Source organism: Mauremys mutica, chromosome 13 (assembly GCF_020497125.1).
Source record: "Mauremys mutica isolate MM-2020 ecotype Southern chromosome 13, ASM2049712v1, whole genome shotgun sequence".
Lineage (NCBI taxonomy): Eukaryota > Metazoa > Chordata > Testudines > Geoemydidae > Mauremys > Mauremys mutica.
Genome location: NC_059084.1, coordinates 46,757,482 through 46,776,075, shown reverse-complemented (window position 1 = coordinate 46,776,075; position 18,594 = coordinate 46,757,482). Strand labels below are relative to the sequence as shown.

General features: G+C 55.6%; 2 protein-coding genes across 3 annotated transcripts in view; one reads left to right on the top strand and one right to left on the bottom strand.

The window, feature by feature from the left end:
- Positions 1-14,109, top strand: part of LOC123348173 (myosin-6) — a 38,220-nt gene extending 24,111 nt beyond the window's left edge. For both annotated transcript variants that reach the window (XM_044985613.1, XM_044985614.1), the window contains 19 exons: positions 347-475; positions 951-1,193; positions 1,455-1,631; positions 1,865-2,010; positions 2,089-2,179; positions 2,819-3,208; positions 3,860-3,986; positions 4,557-4,675; positions 5,107-5,303; positions 6,585-6,768; positions 7,789-7,954; positions 8,089-8,213; positions 10,214-10,522; positions 10,652-10,855; positions 11,338-11,463; positions 11,569-11,844; positions 12,868-12,963; positions 13,468-13,602; positions 13,978-14,109. In XM_044985613.1, the coding sequence (XP_044841548.1) occupies positions 347-475; positions 951-1,193; positions 1,455-1,631; positions 1,865-2,010; positions 2,089-2,179; positions 2,819-3,208; positions 3,860-3,986; positions 4,557-4,675; positions 5,107-5,303; positions 6,585-6,768; positions 7,789-7,954; positions 8,089-8,213; positions 10,214-10,522; positions 10,652-10,855; positions 11,338-11,463; positions 11,569-11,844; positions 12,868-12,963; positions 13,468-13,602; positions 13,978-13,998 (3,261 nt within the window). In that variant the 3' untranslated portion in view covers positions 13,999-14,109. The remainder of the gene's footprint in view (positions 1-346; positions 476-950; positions 1,194-1,454; positions 1,632-1,864; positions 2,011-2,088; positions 2,180-2,818; positions 3,209-3,859; positions 3,987-4,556; positions 4,676-5,106; positions 5,304-6,584; positions 6,769-7,788; positions 7,955-8,088; positions 8,214-10,213; positions 10,523-10,651; positions 10,856-11,337; positions 11,464-11,568; positions 11,845-12,867; positions 12,964-13,467; positions 13,603-13,977) is intronic.
- A 2,133-nt stretch (positions 14,110-16,242) lies between these two features.
- Positions 16,243-17,254, bottom strand: LOC123347465 (zinc finger protein 239-like). Its single transcript, XM_044984881.1, has 2 exons — positions 16,889-17,254; positions 16,243-16,848 (listed from the first exon to the last, which is right to left on the bottom strand). The coding sequence occupies exons 1-2, from the start codon at positions 17,252-17,254 to the stop codon at positions 16,243-16,245; spliced, it is 972 nt and encodes a 323-aa protein (XP_044840816.1).
- Positions 17,255-18,594: the final 1,340 nt, after the last annotated feature.

Here is an 18,594-nt window from a genome sequence, read left to right as displayed (position 1 = left end):
AGGCAGCCCAATGCAGATGGCTGATGGTGGGTTCAGTTCTGGTTTCACTCTGGCAGTAAAAATTATTTTGCTCAAGGCAAGATGGAAAAGACTGTAACTGTTTAACGTAGCTGTAGATCGGGTGGATGGATGAATATTGCAGAGGGAAGGATGGAGGGATATATGTATCAGTGGACTGATGGATGGATGGATATTACAGAGGAAGGAAGGGATATATGTGTGGCTGGATGGATGGGTTCATAGATGAATACTGCTAGATGGGTCCAGGGTAGGGAGGAGGGGTGGGATGCGGCGATACTGGCCTATATGGTCCTTTTGGTCTAATCCTTCCCCTGCCCCTGTGCAGACCATGAAAGAAGAGTTTGGGCGCCTGAAGGAGGCACTAGAGAAGTCGGAGGCCCGGAGGAAGGAGCTGGAGGAGAAGATGGTCTCTCTGCTGCAGGAGAAGAATGATCTCCAGCTGCAAGTGCAGGCTGTGAGTGATGTGGTTCCCTCTGCCCCAGATCCCCCCCAAGACCCAGAGCCGATGTCTTTGGGTTGGGTTGGGTTGATTGATCTCATGAATGGTTGGACTTTACATGATGGGGGTCCCCACCTTGAACCCCCTTTGAGCCCCTCAATCCATGGGTGAGCCCTCAGTCCTTCCCTTCCCCAATCTGTGAATGACAGGGTACTTGAACCCGATCTGAGCCCCACACCTCCCAGTGGGAAGCTCTGAGCCCTGTTCCCCCAGCTTTACATAATGGGAACCCTCCACACCAAATCTTGTCTAAGCCCCATAGTCCAATGGGGAGCTCTCAGCCCTGGCCTCCATGCCATGAGCAATGGGAGCCCCATAGACCCTATGGCTGGACCCTAGCCCTAACTCTAAGATCAGACTCCCAACCCCCCACTCCCTTGTCCCTTACATTTCTTTCTTTCTTTCCCTCATCCTCCACTTCCACTCACAGGAGCAGGACAACCTGAATGATGCTGAGGAGCGCTGTGACCAGCTGATCAAGAACAAGATTCAGCTGGAGGCCAAGGTGAAGGAGCTGACAGAGCGAATGGAGGACGAGGAGGAGATGAATGCTGAGCTGACGGCCAAGAAGAGGAAGCTGGAGGATGAGTGCTCGGAGCTCAAGAAGGACATTGATGACCTGGAGCTGACCCTGGCCAAGGTGGAGAAGGAGAAACATGCAACAGAGAACAAGGTGAAGACGTAGACGGGATGAGTGGCTTCAAGGCTATTTGGGTTGGGTTGAGTCTCCGCATGACTGATTGGGTGAGGCTGAGTTGCATGTCCTCAAGGTTGGTTGGGTTGAGTTTAATGTCCTCAAGGCTGATTGAGTTGGGTTGAGTTCACACAGGTCATTTGGGTTGAGAAAAAGGTGAGGACCCCACCTGAGATATCGCATTTGGGACCAGGCCCATTAATTCCAGAATCCTCACATCCCAGATTCCTTCTCCACCAGGTGAAGAACCTGACAGAGGAGATGGCTGGTCTGGATGAGATAATAGCTAAACTGACCAAGGAGAAGAAGTCTCTGCAGGAAGCTCATCAGCAAGCATTGGATGACCTGCAGGTGGAGGAGGACAAGGTCAACTCTCTGACCAAAGCCAAACTCAAACTGGAGCAGCAGGCAGATGATGTGAGTACATCCTGGACCCCAAGGAGGCAGTTACCTGCAGGGAGCAGGGTCAGGGGACTCAGTAGGGGTTACTCTCCATGCACAGTGTCTCAGCACAGCGCTAGGGGTTGGATTGAATGGTTGGGTTGAGTGTCCTCAAGCTTGGTTGGGTTGGGTTGAATGTCCTCCAGGCTGACTTTGGGAATGCCTGGGAGATGAAAGGTTTACCAATAACACACCTTTTTCTCTCTCAGTTGGAGGGCTCCCTGGAGCAGGAGAAGAAGATCCGGATGGACCTGGAGCGAGCCAAGAGGAAGCTGGAAGGGGACTTGAAACTGACCCAGGAGAACATCATGGATTTGGAGAATGACAAGCAGCAGCTGGAGGAGAAGCTGAAAAAGTAGGAGGGTTGTTCTTTGCACAATCCAGTGTGCTCTGGAGCACAGGGGGGGATTCATCTCTCTAAATCTCTTTGCAGGAAGGAGTTTGACATCAACCAGCAGAACAGCAAGATAGAGGATGAGCAAGCCCTGGGCCTGCAGCTCCAGAAGAAGCTGAAGGAGCTGCAGGTGGGTGCCTTTCTCTTGCTCTAGAATGCCCCTCACTTCCCTTCCAGAACTAGAGACGCTGCTCTGGAATGAGCTGCATCATTTTTGTTCTAGGAGACTCCTCAATACCCAGATAAGAGATTGTCCCTTTTGGTGCTGCTCTAGCATAAGTGAGTGCTTGGGTTCTAGATGGCCATTTTAGCACCAGTCCAGAGCTGAAAGGCAATATACCTTCTGGAACCTCGTGTTTATGCATGTCTAAAACAAAATAGTGTGTCTTGTTTCTATCATTTTCCTCTATTCCACTCTAGAACCAGAGGGTCTCTGCCTGCATGGGGTACTTTTGACATCACTCTAGAACTAGCTATAGAACTCCAATTCTAGGTTCATGCTCCCTATGCTTTGGAACCCAGATTCCCCATTCTGGTCTAGAACACTGGGTATTCAAGACTGATCTGAGGGAACTGTTTTATTTTGTTCTCTCCAGATTGAACAGGAACCCTGTGTCTTTCTGTTTCTAGAACCCAGATTTTTAATCTGATCTAGACCACGATGTTCTAGATGTGGATTAGGACATTGTATAACTTTACACCCATACCCACATGTTCCTGCCTGCTCTAGAATGTGTGATGTTCTAGGCCTGTCTCTCTCCGGCTGCAGGCGCGCATCGAGGAGCTGGAGGAGGAGCTGGAGGCAGAGCGCACGGCCCGGGCCAAGGTGGAGAAGCTGCGCTCGGACTTGTCGCGGGAGCTGGAGGAGATCAGCGAGCGGCTGGAGGAGGCGGGCGGCGCCACCTCGGTGCAGATCGAGCTGAACAAGAAGCGGGAGGCGGAGTTCCAGAAGATGCGGCGGGACCTGGAGGAGGCCACGCTGCAGCACGAGGCCACGGCCGCCACCCTGCGCAAGAAACACGCCGACTCGGCGGCCGAGCTGGGCGAGCAGATCGACAACCTGCAGCGCGTCAAGCAGAAGCTGGAGAAGGAGAAGAGCGAGCTCAAGCTGGAGCTGGACGACGTCAGCTCCAACGTGGAGCAGCTGCTCAAAGCCAAGGTGCCCCGGGGGCAGGCCCATGGAGGGAGAGGGGCCAGGGCTGACGGAAGAGGCCAGGCTTGGAGCATTTTTTCTGCCTTGCTTTCCTTCTTTTCTTTCCTTTTTTCATTTGTTGAATTTTTTATTTGGTTTGGTTTCATTTCTGTCTTTAGTTCATTTTTCTTTCATTCTCTTTTTTCTTTTGTTCTTTGGTTCTTTATCTTTCATTCATTTCATCTTCTTTTTAATTCTTTTGTTGTTTCCTTCCTTTCTTCTTTTTTGTTTCTTTCTGTCACTCTTTTGTTATTTTTCATTTCAACTATTGTTTCTTCATTCTTTCATTTTCTCCTTCCTTTCTTCTATTCCTTTGTTCCATTTCCCTCACTCTTTAATTCCTTTGGGTTTTTCCTTTCACATTTTTTCCTTCTTTCCTTTCTTTCTTTAATTCTTTTGTTTTTTCTCTTTCTTTTTTCTTTAGTTCTTTCATTCCTTCTTTTTACTTTCACTCTTTCATTCTTTTTCCATTCATTCTTTTTCAGCCTTGCATTCTTTCAGTTTTTAGGGGTTATTTTTATGCATTCCTTACTCGTTTTTTTTTCAGTTGCTCTTTGGGGGGTTTTTGGTCCATTCTTTGTTCATTCATTCCCCCACGTCTCCACCCTCCCCACCCAGGTCAGCCTGGAGAAGCTTTCCCGCACGCTAGAGGACCAGACAGCTGAGCACCGGGCCAAACTGGAGGAGACGCAGCGAGCACTGAATGACACCAGCACCCAGAGAGCCAAACTGCAGACAGAGAATGGTGAGGCCCCTCCCTCGACAGCACTGGGGCTCTGCCCCCCCATCCTAATGTTCATTTTCACTCTAACCCTAATCTGAACCCTACCCCAACTGTTACCTTGGTCTAGTACCAGCATTAACTACTTGTCCTAAACCCAGCCACCATCCTAACCCACTAACCCTGATTATACCCCTGACCCTAACCCACTAACCCTGATTGTACCCCTGACCCTAACCCACTAACCCTGATTATACCCCTGACCCTAACCCACTAATCCTGATTGTACCCCTGACCCTAACCCACTAACCCTGATTGTACCCCTGACCCTAACCCACTAACCCTGATTATACCCCTGACCCTAACCCACTAACCCTGATTGTACCCCTGACCCTAACCCACTAACCCTGATTATACCCCTGACACTAACCCACTAACCCTGATTGTACCCCTGACCCTAACCCACTAACCCTGATTGTACCCCTGACCCTAACCCACTAACCCTGATTGTACCCCTGACCCTAACCCACTAACCCTGATCATCACTGTAAGCTTGACCCAACCTTTGCCCTACCCTATTCTCTGCCCCCACAGGTGAACTGTCCCGCCAGCTAGAGGAGAAGGAGGCCCTGATTTCCCAGCTGACCCGGGGCAAACAGTCCTACACCCAGCAGATGGAGGACTTAAAAAGACAGCTGGAGGAGGAAACCAAGGTGATATGATAGCAGGGGGCTGTGGGTTGGGAGTGAGGGGCACCAGCAGAGCTCGTGGGGGCAGGGCTGGGCTAGCAGGGTGCTGTGTGTCGGGAGTGAGGGGCACTGGCAGGACTGGGGGGGCAGGGACTGCGGGTCGGGAGTGAGGGGCACTGGCAGGGCTGGGGGGGCAGGGCTGGGCTGGCAGGGGCTGCGGGTCGGGAGTGAGGGGCACCGGCAGGGCTCGGGGGGGCAGGGCTGGGCTAGCAGGGGGTTGCGGGTCGGGAGTGAGGGGCACCGCCAGAGCTCGGCGGGGCAGGGCTGGGCTAGCAGGGGCTGCGGGTCGGGAGTGAGGGGCACCGGCAGGGCTGGAGGGAGCCCAGGGCTGGGCTGGCAGGGGCTGCGGGTCGGGAGTGAGGGGCACCGTCAGAGCTCTTCGTCCCCCACCCCAGGCGAAGAACGCCCTGGCCCACGCGCTGCAGTCGGCCCGGCACGACTGCGACCTGCTGCGGGAGCAGTACGAGGAGGAGACGGAGGCGAAGGCCGAGCTGCAGCGCTCGCTCTCCAAGGCCAACTCCGAGGTGGCGCAGTGGAGAACCAAGTACGAGACGGACGCCATCCAGCGGACGGAGGAGCTGGAGGAGGCCAAGTGAGTGGCGGGCGGAGCCGTGCTGGGGGGATGCTCCAGGCTCAGTCATGACCCCGCCCCTTTTCCCAGCCTCTCGGCTCGTGTGCCGCCTTCTCACTGGCTTTTCTCCTTGTGTTCTTGCGTCTTTTCATTCTTCGGGTTTTTTCATTCCTTCTTTTTCAACGTTCTTTCTATCCCTTCCCCCGTCCTCCCTCCTTCCCTTATTTCTGTCCTCATCTCTCGCTCTCCATCCCTCCCGCCCCGTTTTCCTGGTGAGTGGCCCCTGCTCGGCCCTGGACAACGGGGTTCTCAGCTGCTTCCTCTAACAGGGAAGCTTTTGGCTCGGGTTATATTTTCACTCGCGGTGTATAAGACGAGCAAAAAGCTTGTTGGTTGGAGGAGAGACCCCCCCACACACCACGTGTCCTCCACCCACGGTTCCAGCACTAAGGTAGGTGGGAGCCCTTCTCGAACATTAGCCAGACCACCCTATGGAACGTAGCGTTCATTGCAGATCAGTACAGACCCATCCTCTGGAATGGCAGGGAATATCGGAGAAACCTCACTGCTTCTTTCACCTCTGCTCAGGACGTTGTAAGCTGGGAGATTTGTTCTAGAATAACAGGTTGAATCTGTGTGGCTCTTCTGGAAAGCAGTCCTAGAACAGTCTAGAACGTCAGATATAAGGTCCAGGCCTGACCCTTGTAGGCTCCCTGATCCGCACATAAGGATGGGCCCTTGGAGCTTTGGGCTAGAGCATTCTACATGGCCATCTAGAGAACCAGTGCTGGGACCCAGGCCAAACCTTCGTCTGCACCCAGCAGCTCTCATTTGCCCCAGACTCTCACAGAGGAGGCTCGGAGCTCCACCCTGGGGAAGGTCTAGAACAGTCTAGATCATCCTTTAGAGCCTGAGGGAGGGAGGTACAGGCCAAGCCTGCAGCCCTACCACTGCACGCTCAACTGGGGCCTTCGCTGGATGGCTTGGCCTCTGATCTTGAACCTCAGAGCAAATTCTAGCTGCCCTGATCCAAAGTGGGTCTAGAAAGCTGTGAACAGATGAGAGATGGGGGCCAACACCACAAGAGTGGGGTGCTCCATGCTGGGATTGTCCAGAGCCTTAGACAGGAGACCAGAGTTGATTTTTGTCTAGAATGGTCTAGAGTGTGAAGATCCAATGCACCAGGCCAGTGTCGCAGGGATTTTCTGCTGGGGACCCCCTGTAACTCCAATCCCAGAGGGGAGGGAAAGGGGTTAGGCCCCTCCCTAGTGACCAACAGTGTCTGTCACCCCCCGGTGGCAGGAAGAAGCTGGCGCAGCGGCTGCAGGATGCAGAGGAGGCAGTGGAGGCCGTGAACGCCAAGTGCTCGTCACTGGAGAAGACCAAGCACCGGCTGCAGAATGAGATCGAGGACCTGATGGTGGACGTGGAGCGGTCGAACGCCGCCGCAGCTGCTCTGGACAAGAAGCAGAGAAACTTTGACAAGGTGGGACGGGGGGAGAGAGAGAGAGAGAGGATACAAGAGGAAGGAAGGAAGGGAGGGAGGGAGGAAGGAATAATTTAAATAGAAAAAAGGAAAGAAGGAATACCATAGAGCAAAGAGAGAACGAATGCCATGAGTCAAGGAACAAAGGAAGAAAAGAATGAAATTGAGCCAAGGAGAAAAAGCAAACTGAGGGCACAATGAAGGAAAGAAATAGGGCAAAGAAACAACAGAGGAATGAAGGAAGGAAATAATGAAAATAAAGCAAAGAAAGAGATTACAATTGAGCCAATAAATGAATGAAATAGGGTCAAGGAAGAAATAAATACAGCAATGCCAGAAAGGAAAAAAAGTTTCTGAAAGAATGAAGGAAATAGCACAAATAGAAAGAAAGAAAGAACGAACGAACTAGGTTTGGCAGATTTCTATTTTTATTTTCGTATAATTTCAACAGATAATGTTACTGTTTATTGTTAAGCTTTTTTTAGTCAATTTAAATTTTCGCAGTGGCCACAAAATTATGGGGTTTTAATGTTTCTTTATTTTTAATTTATTTAAATGTTGCTGGTAATTCTGGCGAGGTCAGACAGACAATTGGGGCCGGGTGGAAAAGGTGGGTGACTGTCATTATCTAATGGCAACAAACGTCTTGCGATACCAAAATGCAGAGCTTTCTGACCGTTAAAACACACACTGACAACGTCACGTGGCAAATCAGACAAAGTCAGTAGCCTGAAATAATTTCCCAAGCCAGGTTTTTCTTACTTTGCCTTTCTGCAAATTTCAATTATTATCGATGGAAATATTTTTTCATGAGTGGGTGTGTCTGTGGCGAAATCAAAGCTCCCGACGCTGACCGATAAAAAGCCAATCCTTTTGAGCCTAAATACAGCCACAGAGAGAAAGAAGGGGGCAGTGAACAAAGACAGGGAGGCGGAGAGAGAGAAGGGGAGAGAGATCTCGGGGCGGGGAGAGGGCTCCTCCACTGGGGTGACTCTCTCAGCATGCCCCACATCACCCCAGATCCTGTCCGAGTGGAAGCAGAAGTTCGAGGAGTCGCAGACGGAGCTGGAGTCGTCGCAGAAGGAGGCGCGGTCGCTCAGCACCGAGCTCTTCAAGCTGAAGAACGCCTACGAGGAGTCGCTGGAGCATCTGGAGACCTTCAAGAGGGAGAACAAGAACCTACAGGGTGAGAATCTCCCCAGCACCCCCTGCCCCCGCTCCCAGCAGCACAGCACCTCCTGGCCCCATGCTGGGGAAGGACGATCTCCCGTCCTAGCCATGACCTGCCTCCCGCTTAGCGCGGTCTCTCTCCCCCTGCAGAGGAGATCTCGGACCTGACGGAGCAGCTGGGTGAGGGAGGCAAGAACTTGCATGAGCTGGAGAAGATGCGGAAGCAGCTGGAGGCCGAGAAGATGGAGCTGCAGGCGGCGCTGGAGGAGGCAGAGGTGAGGGGCACGGCCGAGCACCCCTTCCAGAGCCGCCTGGGGGTCAGCCGGGAACCCCCCCAGCGCAGGCGCGGTTGGTCTCTGTCTGCTCTTCCAGTTCATCATTCATCTTCAGTTGCTCATTCTTTCCTTCTCTGTCCCCTTTTCTCTTTTATTCCTTCTGTCGTGGGGCGAGCAGACCCCGGCCCCTCTTGGGATGGGGTGAGGGTCATTATCTCCCCACGGCTGAGTCCATACGATCACCCCTTTGTCACGGACTCACAGGACTCGTGCTCTCTCGGCTCCGCACGGTCCCTGGGGGGGACCCCCTTCAGGGCCACAGCCCTTCTCGGGGGCCCACTCTCTCTCGGGGGTTAAGCTGTCAGCCTCTCTGCCTCCTGGAACCGCACCTCTCTGGGCCTTCAGGACGCCTGTCGCTCGCCTGGGCCCCCTCAGGGAGTCCCCTCGCTCTGCCCCCCCCCCCCCCCCCGGGGCCTCCACGCCCAGAGGGAGCCAGGCAACGCCGTTCTCTAGGCCGGAGCGACTCTCAGCCAGCGTAAAGCAGGAGGGTCTAGCAAACGTCTGAACCCAGCCCAGGAAACTCTCCAGGCCCTCAGGCCTCGGAACCCTCAGCCCAGCCCAGCCCAGTCTCCCCTGCACCCAGGGGGGCTCTGGCTGCTCCCGCTCCCCAGCCCAGAGACGCCCTCCTTCCAGCTGGGGCATCACATGTCACCGGCCCCAACGGCTCCTCCCCTGTCCTTTGTCTTCCATCCCTGGTAAACAGGTCACCGGGGTCCTCTCTTCTCAGCCCTTTGTCCTCCCACTGGCCAGAACCAGCTGACGGCCAAGCTGGGGTGGCCTCTTAGTCTCCAGGTCACCAGTTTTTAGGGTTCCCCAGCTCCAGGCCATTGTCCGGGGCTCCCGGCTGCTAGGCGAGGTCACACCTGGTCCTCTGCAACCACAAACCTTCTCCCACCACCTTGTGAAACATGCAGCACACAGGGAAACTGAGGCACGCACACGCTAGTCATGTAAAACATGACAATAATCCCCAGCTTCATCACACCCGTGTTTGGGATCGTAGGACTTGGGGTAAAAGTCACCACGGCTGCTCTCTCTCAGCACTGAGCGGCCTAGCGGCAGCGTCAGTAGCGCTGCCCTGGCCAGCAGGGCTGCGTGGCCTAGCGGCCAGTCAGGGAAATGGGCTGCCACCTAGAGGCAGGTGGCGGCCAGGTAGGGGGACCCGGATCCTCCCTGCTCCACCGGTTCCCAGCCAGGGCCCTGGCAGTGGCAAGTGCTTCTCCGCTGGATCAGCAGGGAATCCGCCCGAAACCCGCTCACGCCACTCGGCAAAACGACTGCTCCCCCGGAGCTACTTCCGGCCCTGTCCCTGGGGCCGTGGTCCCGGCGTCTCCGGGCTCCTCAGTCTGTGCGGCTCTCAGCAGGTCCGTCACTTCTCGGGCATCCTCCCAGGTCTCGCGCCTCTGGCTGGAGCCTGCAGCCTGCGACCTCCCTCCTCCACGGGTCAGCCCTGAATGAACGGAGCTGCTCCCTTTTATACCACACGGCCAAGGGGGCGTGGCCTCCTGGGCCCAGCGAGTAGAGTTAACACTTGCAGTACCAGTGCAAGGCAAACGCGCCCCATCACAACTTCATTAATTCCTCTGTTCATTCGCTGGTTCATTGTTTCTTTCCCTACCTCATTTTTCACTCATTCTTTCCCCTGGTTGTTTCATTCACTGATTTTTTTCCTTCCTCTCATGTATTAATTCATTCCTTTCCATGTCTCGTTTCATTCGTTCTGTTTCTTTTGTACGTCCTTGTCTCCATTTTGTCCTTTCTTTCTCTCTTCTGCATTCTTCCTTTTTTCACTTCTACATCTGCTTCTTTCTTCCATTTCCTTTCATCTCCATTTAATTCTCTTCCTTCCTTCCCTTATGTCTTAATCTCTCTCTCTCTCTCTCTCTCTCTCTCTCTCTCTCTCACTTATTCATCCTCCCTCCTCCCCCGCACCCTCCCAGGCCTCTCTGGAGCACGAGGAGGGGAAGATCCTACGGGCCCAGCTGGAGTTTAACCAGTTCAAGGCGGATTTCGAGCGGAAGCTGGCGGAGAAGGACGAGGAGATGGAGCAGGCCAAGCGCAACCACCTGCGGGTGGTGGATTCGCTGCAGACCTCGCTGGACGCCGAGACCCGCAGCCGCAACGAGGCGCTGAGAGTCAAGAAGAAGATGGAGGGCGACCTCAACGAGATGGAGATCCAGCTGAGCCACGCCAACCGCATGGCGGCCGAGGCCCAGAGCCACCTCAAGGCCACTCAGACCCAGCTCAAGGTAACAGGGCCTCCAGGGGGCAGAGAATGGGGCCTTTCCCCTTGGGGGGAGGCAGCTCCCACCTTGCCCCAGGGCAGGGGATATGCTGATGGGAGGGTCTCCTGTAGCCCTACATGTTTGTGCCCACAGGACTCCCAGCTGCAGCTGGATGACTTTATCCGGGCCAATGAGGACCTGAAGGAGAACATCGCCATTGTGGAGCGGCGGAACTCCCTGCTGCAGGCCGAGCTGGAGGAGCTGCGGGCCGTGGTGGAGCAGACGGAGCGCGCCCGGAAACTGGCTGAGCAGGAGCTGATAGAAGCCAGCGAGAGAGTCCAGTTGCTCCACACCCAGGTGAGAGAGATGAGGACCCCCTGACTCCTGACTCTCCCATCTTGGAGCTCCCTTTGTCCCCAATCTCCTGTCCTTGGGACGCCCTGCAGAGATCTGCCATCTAGAGTGCTCATTCACTGCGCAGGAGTGACCTAGAATATCACACTCCAGAGCAGCCACCTCTACAATTCGGCCTGCCTGGGAGTGTGGATGGTGGGTCTGTGGTTCTCCAGGATGATGATCTATACTGCCAGCACCCAGCTCATTTCTCCAGCACAAAAATCCACTCGCTCTAGAATAGCTGCCTAGAACATTGGTGTCTCTGTGCTTGGAGCACCATCATGATCTAGAACACAGTTCAATCTCCCTGTAAGGGCCCTTCCCCAGTTCCCATGCAGCTCTGGATCCTGGTTCCAGAAAGACCTAGAACAGGGGACAGAGATCTTGTAACTGGATGACACCTTGTTTCTTGGTCATCTTGACCCGCCCTTGTGTTCCTCTAGAACACCAGCCTGATCAACCAGAAGAAGAAGATGGAGGCGGATCTGTCCCAGCTGCAGACAGAGGTGGAGGAGGCTGTGCAGGAATGCAGGAATGCCGAGGAGAAGGCCAAGAAAGCCATCACCGACGTGAGTGCGAGGGAATGGGACATGGGGCCTGTGCCCTGTCCCACCAGGGTGGGGGTACTGGCTGGCTCAGGGGGGCAGGGAATGATTCTTCTTTCTGGCCGGCAGGCGGCGATGATGGCGGAGGAGCTGAAGAAGGAGCAGGACACCAGCGCCCACCTGGAGCGGATGAAGAAGAACATGGAGCAGACCATCAAGGACCTGCAGCTGCGGCTGGATGAGGCCGAGCAGCTGGCCCTCAAGGGCGGCAAGAAGCAGCTGCAGAAGCTGGAGGCGCGAGTCCGGGAGCTCGAGAATGAGCTGGAGTCGGAGCAGAAGCGCAACGCGGAGAGCATCAAGGGCCTGCGCAAGTCGGAGCGGCGTATCAAGGAGCTCACCTACCAGGTACCTGGGGGCTGGGGGGGTATGTGCATCTAGAAAAAACCCTTCTCCAGAAGCCCTACTCCAGGCAGTTTTCTCCTGATCTAGAACATATACTCCAGGTGGTATTCTCCTGCTTCTAGATCATTGCTTCTAGTTCCAACATCGAGGGGCAGGACCCTTGTGGTGCTTTTCAGTCTTCCTGGGGGAAGGGAGGACAGCCGCACAGAGCATTCCTTTGCTCCTGTTCTGGAGCGGGTAGGGTACAACGCCGTCTCGGTTCCAGAGCCAAGGACACTGTACTCAGGGTGGGTCCTTTCATTCTGAAAGAGGCTTTTCCGTGGAGATGGATGACACTGCCTAGAACGAGCCCAGCAGCCTGTTCTAGAATGGAATTCTAGACTGCGGTGGTGGTTCTAGAACCGAATATCAGACCCCCCCACCTGCTGCCATATCCCCAGTGGGTCTCTTTTATTCTGAAGGGACTTGCCCATGGGCCAGGGGGAAAGGTCTGTGTGTGAAGAACAGCCCAAGTCTGGGCCTTCTGGGTCTAGAACAGAACTTCAGAACCCATCTTGCTTCTAGAATCAAAGCATAAGTTCCCACCGCGTCTTTCGTTCTCAGGCGCTTTCCCCCTGGGAAGACAAAATTGAGTCTGGAATCATTCTCTAGGCCTTCTTGCTCTTCAACTTGAACTAAAAGGCCTGATTCCCCGGCCCCCTCTGATCTAGAGCCAGGCCCTACAGCCTGGCCACCCACCCTTCCCTTCTAGAATCAGACTCTAGACCCTCCCCACATTCACCCGTCCCCCAGGACGTCCGGCTCTGCATAAGTCCCCCATCTGATCTAGAGCCCATTCTAGAATTGGAGAAAAGGACCATTTTCTAGCTGGCCTTTCCATCCTAGATGGGGTCTGGAGATTGGAGCCTAGATGGTTTCCAGATGGCATTGGATACCCCGCGGCCAGAAAGGTCAGGGGTGACAGGGATGCTGTTATCCTAATGCTTCCTCCACTGTCCCCGTCTCTCTCTCCCGCTCTGCCCTCAGACCGAGGAGGATAAGAAAAACCTACTGAGACTCCAGGAGCTGGTGGACAAACTCCAGATGAAGGTCAAAGCCTACAAGAGGCAGGCCGAGGAGGCGGTGAGTATCCAACCTTCCGGATCAGCCCCTTGGCCCAGGCAGCCCAGGCTCCCCCCACTCATTGGCCATTCATCCCAGCCAATCCTGCCTCCCCCCTCCAAACCAGGGCCTGCTTGTGTTCGCTGAGTCTCCAGTGGTGGGTAGTTCCTCAGGCAAACATATTAATTTATTTTTTATTTGGTTGTTCTCTGTGTCAACTCCCACAGGGGCAGAAGCCAGGCAGGTGCCGGGGAGGGAGGGATGAATGGATGGACAGGTTGACAGATGATAGAATAGATGGATCGAATCTGCTAGTACCCATTCCTGCTCCTGTCTGCTGCCAATCCAGCAGCAGGCATTTCCACACGTTAACACAATGCATTTGTTCTCTATGCCGCCAGTGGGGCAGGGACATTCCCCTCCTCCGCAGGGCAGTACCCAGGCCTGTGCTGAGTCCAGGGCCCACTGCACATCCAGTGGAGGGCAGTTCCACAGGGTAACGCCCCGGTTCCTCTCCCCCGGCAGGAGGAACAAGCCAACACCAACCTGGCCAAGTTCCGGAAGGTGCAGCACGAGCTGGACGAGGCGGAGGAGCGGGCCGACATCGCCGAGTCGCAGGTCAACAAGCTGCGGGCGAAGAGCCGGGACGCTGGGGGGAAGGTGAGCGCTAGGGCTGGGGGGCCGGCGCTCCAGAGACTCCAGCCCTGAGCCCCACCTGTCACACCAAGGGCCTCACTCAGCCGTGCCCTTCGTATCACTGGGTGGCTTTCGTTCCTTTTCTTCCTTACGCTTTCATTCCATCTTCCGCCTTCCCTTCTTTCCCTATCACTTCATCTTCTTCTGTCTCTCTCCCCATCACTCCTTCTTATCACCCCATCTTTCAGCTCCGTCTTCTCTCTCTCTCGCTCTCTGTCCCTCCGTCTGTCCTTATCACTCCAGTTTTTCTCTGTTACTCCATCTTTTTTCCTCTCACACTCTCTTTTTCTTTCTTTCCTTCCTTCTCTCTCACTCGTTCCTCTCTGGTTTTTCTTCCAGAAGCTCCACGATGAGGAGTGAAGGGACCCAATTTTCCAGATCGTGGCTGGGAACCTCCCACCCCCTCCCCACCTGACCCCCCAAGACTGGGCTTAATAATGTAACATTAATAGTGAGTCATTAATAAAGTGCAACAGCAAACGTCTGATCCTGGTGTCACAGCGCTCCACTTCTGCGGCCCAAGGGCCCCTCCCTCACCCAGTGCCAGGCGCTCCGCCTCACTGGAGAACCCAGGCGTCCGGGCCCTTCTCCCAACTTCTCCAGGGTCACCGCGCCCCCTGCTGGAGAACACCAGTGGCCAGGCCTCTGCAGACTCCTTTCCCTAACCAGTGTCACGGCGCCCCATGCTGGAGAACCCAGGCAGCTGGGCCACACCCAGCTATTCAGATGCCCCCTGGTGGCCAGTGGGGGTGTTGCACTCCGCTTGCAGCTCCCAATAACTACACAGGGCCCATATAGGGTATACAGGACCAGACCACATTTTACTGTATGAGGGAGGATGACTGAGTCCTTTTCGGGGTGGGGGGACACCACATACATTTCAGGGTTCAGAGTGGGGGACGTCAGTACAGAGCCAACGATCTGGCAATTCCCAGTCCCGGAATGCATCAGGCCACAATAGAGAAGTATAGACATGCACCCCCCCCCAATCCAACAGCCCCCTCAAAAAAGAGGGGTACCTTGCCCGCCGCCAGAGGAGGGTTACAGGGAACCCCAGGGGCCCAGAGACTATGGCATGGGGGGGGGGGGAACGGTCTGCTTCCCTCTTATTTACAGCTGGGGGGAGCATGTTGTGAAATTCTGGGGTGAATTTGCGAGGGGGTGTCACAGTCAGTTTGGGGTTGATTCCCCACTTGGAAATTTTGGGGTGAATGCTGCTGATTTGGGGGTGAATCATGATCAATTTAGGGGGGGTGCTCGCCTGCTATGAAATGGGGATGAACCTAGCTGTGATGGGGGAGGTCTTCTACTGATTTGGGGGAGCGGGATCTTCCTGTGAAATTAGGGTGAATCTGTCAGTTGGGCGGGGGGGGACGCTGGAACATACAGTGACATTGGGTGAATTCTGTCAGTTCTCAGAGCTGGCTGCTGCTATGAAATTGGGATGAATCTGGCTGTGATTTGGGGGGGGGCAACCCCACCAATTTGGGGTGAATCGCTGTAAAATGGGGTAGCATCGTGCTCTGATTTGGGGGATGAATCTGTCAATTAGAGGGGTTGAAATTGCTGTGGTTTGGGGGTGAACAGACTGTTAATTTGTGACAGAATCTTGCTGTGAATCTTGGTGTCAGATTGGGGGGATTGCTGCGGGGTCAAATTGCTGTAAACCTGGGGATCCGTGTTAGAAATTCTGGGGAAACCTTGCTGTGAAATTTTGGGATGAATCTTGCTGTCAGTTTTGGGGTGAACCCAGCTCGGAATTTGGGACAACTTTGCCAGTTTTATGCATTGATGCCTGCTATAAATTTGGGGTGAACCTACTGTGAAATTTGGGGGCAAAGTCGGCTCTGATGTTAGGGTGCAATTCCCAGCAAACTTTGCTATAAAGGTAGGGGTGAATCCAGCTCTGAATTTGGGGTACATCTTCCTAATAACTGTGGTGTGAACCAGACTGTTAATTTGGGGGTGAATCTGCTATGAAATTTGGGGTGAATTTGAGGGAATCATCCTATGACTGTTGTGTGTCACCTTGCTATGAAATTTTGTGGTGAGGGCTGTTAATTTGGGGGGTGTCTTCTATAAATGATGGCGTCAGCTTGCTGTCAGTGTGGGGGTTCTGAAGTTGGGGGTGCGTCTTGCTGTGAATTTTGGGGTGAACCTGATTCTGTTTTGGGGTGAACCTTGCTGTTAATTTCAGGGTACATTTTGTTGGCTTGGGGGCAAACCTGGCTGCCAATTTTGAGGTGAACCTGGTTCCAGTTTGGGAGAGGAACTTTGCTCTTTTGGGGTGAACCTGTCAATGTGGGGGTTGAAGCTTTTGGGGGAACCCAAGTCCCCCGTGGGTGAGCAAGTGATGCTCTGATTTTAGACCCACATTTTGCAAATCAAAGGGTGAATCTAGGGTTGAATTTAGGAGTGTATCTTGCTGCCAATTTGAGGGGAGAACATGGCTTGTAATGTGGGGGTGCAACTTGCCAATATGGGGGTGAATCTGGCTTTTAACTTGGGTGTGCATCTTACTGCCAATTTGGGGGGGTACTGGCTTTTAACTCGAGGTTGCAATGTGCCGATTTGGGGGCGGACGCTGGCTTTTAATTTGGGGGTTCACCTTGCCTTCAATGTGGGGGCTTCCGCAGTCTCCCGAGGACACCCCAGTGAGCATCCCCCACAGCGGGAGGGGGTCAGTCTCCCTGGATGGGGTGGGGGCACCCCCTTTCCAACCTCTCTCTCCGCCCCCGGCCCCGCCTCCCGTTTCCGCCGCTGCCTCCTCCCGCCAGCCGCGCTGTCCCGGGTGTGAATCAGCCGGTGCTTCTGCAGGTGCCCTGAGGTCTTGAAGGCTTTGGGGCACTCGGGGCAGGGGTGGAGCTTGAGGTGGCGGTGCAGCAGGAAGGAGCAGGCGAAGGTCTTGCCGCAGACGGAGCAGAGGAAGGGCCGCTCACCCGTGTGCACCCGCTGGTGCTCCGTGAGCTGGGAGGCGGTGCCGTAGGCTTTGGGGTAGGCCTGGCAGCGGTGGGGCCGCTCGCCGGTGTGGCTGCGGGTGTGCTTGGCCAGCACGGAGGAGCGGGCGAAGCTCTTGCCGCAGTGCTCGCAGTGGAAGGGCCGCTCGCCCATGTGCACCCGCTGGTGCCGCAGCAGGTCGGAGGAGTGGAAGAAGCCGCACCCGCAGCGCTCGCAGCGGAAGTGCCGCTCGCCCGTGTGGAAGCGCCGGTGCTGGCCCACGTCCCAGGGGCGCAGGAAGGGCTTGCCGCACAGCGGGCAGGCGCTCGGCCCAGTGGGTGCGCCGGTGCTGCGCCAGGTGGGAGGAGGACATGAAGGCCTTGGCGCAGGTCGGGCAGGCGAAGGGGCGCTCGCCCGTGTGCGACCGCCCGTGGGTCGCCAGCTGAGCCGCCCGGGCGAAGCCTTTGCCGCACTGGGCGCAGCGGAAGGCCTTCTCCCCGCGGTGCGCGGCCTCGTGGCGGAGCAGGGCCGAGGAGCGGGCGAAGGCCTTGCCGCAGGTCGGGCAGGCGTAGCCGCGGCCCTCGGGGTGGGAGCGCAGGTCCCACAGACACGGGAGCTCGGCCCCGCAGCGGCCGCAGGGGAAAGCGGGCGCCCGGCTGGAGCGGGAGGCATCCGACATGGGGGTGCGGCTGTAGGGGGCGGAAAAGGGAGAGGCAGGTTAAAGGGCATCAGGAGAACTGCCAGAAAACATGGGGGGGTGGGGGGCTGATGGCAGGAGACCGGGCGACGCAGGCACTGGGAGACGAGCCTGTGCAAAGGCCAGGACATGGGGGGGATGCCGGAGACACACACTGGGAGATGCACGCTTGTGCAAATGCCAGAAAACTGACACTTGTGCAAATTCTGAGAGACACACACACGGGGAGACGTGAGCTTGTGCAAAGGCTGGAAGACAGACACTGGGTGACGTGCTTGTGCAAAGGCTGGGAGACACACGCACGGGGAGACGTGCACTTGTGCAAAGGCTGGGAAACACACACGGGGAGACGTGCGCTTGTGCAAAGGCTGGGAGACACGCACGGGGAGACGTGCGCTTGTGCAAAGGCTGGGAGATGCACGGGGAGACACACACTTGTGCAAAGGCTGGGAGACACACAGGGAGATGTGCACTTGTGCAAAGGCTGGGAGACACATGCACGGGGAGACGTGTGCTTGTGCAAAGGCTGGGAGACACGCACGGGGAGACGTGCGCTTGTGCAAAGGCTGGGAGAGCCACGCCCGTGTGCAAACACCAAGGGAAAATGGCCAGCCCTGGGCCCACCCCTGTGCATACACACACTCACCCGGCACAGAGAGCTGGGGACACGTCTCGGTTTCCCTTGCACGCTTTGCACAACTCCTTGCCCAGCCAGTCGCACGTGCAGACACAGGATGCCCCCTTACACGCCTGCCCTCACGTGGAACAGCCCCTCCCCCTATCACCCCAAGGATCCCCACCCCCACAAAAATAATCCCCCAATCCCCCAGCCCCCCCTCTGCCCCCTGAAAGGTCTCCAGCTCAGCCGCTGTTACCCTCCCCGTCCCCACCCCCCCTCCATCTTCCCAGCCCCTCCCCTCCATCCCTCCCCTCCCCTGCCCCCTTCCCCCCCCCCCGGGTCTCTAGCGCTCTAGCCCGGCCTGACACAGGCCCCCTCCACACAACACAACACAACACAGCTCAGGGGGGCGCAGGGACCCACACACCAAAGCACCTGTAATTTCCCCCTTTGCACAATTGAATACAAGCAAAGCCAGAGCCCCCTTGGAGGGAAATCTCTGTATTAACGAGCTCTAGAAAGCTTTATGCCGTTGCATTGTGTTAGTTTGTATTAAGTATCTTTATGACATTGCATCTTGCAGGATGTTATTCTGTATTTCATGTGACTTGGCCTTGGGCCTCTCGATTGTATCAGATGTTACAGCCCCTAAGGACAGTACAGTTAACGTCACAGGAACATGGGCCTTTGGGCTAGAAGTAGA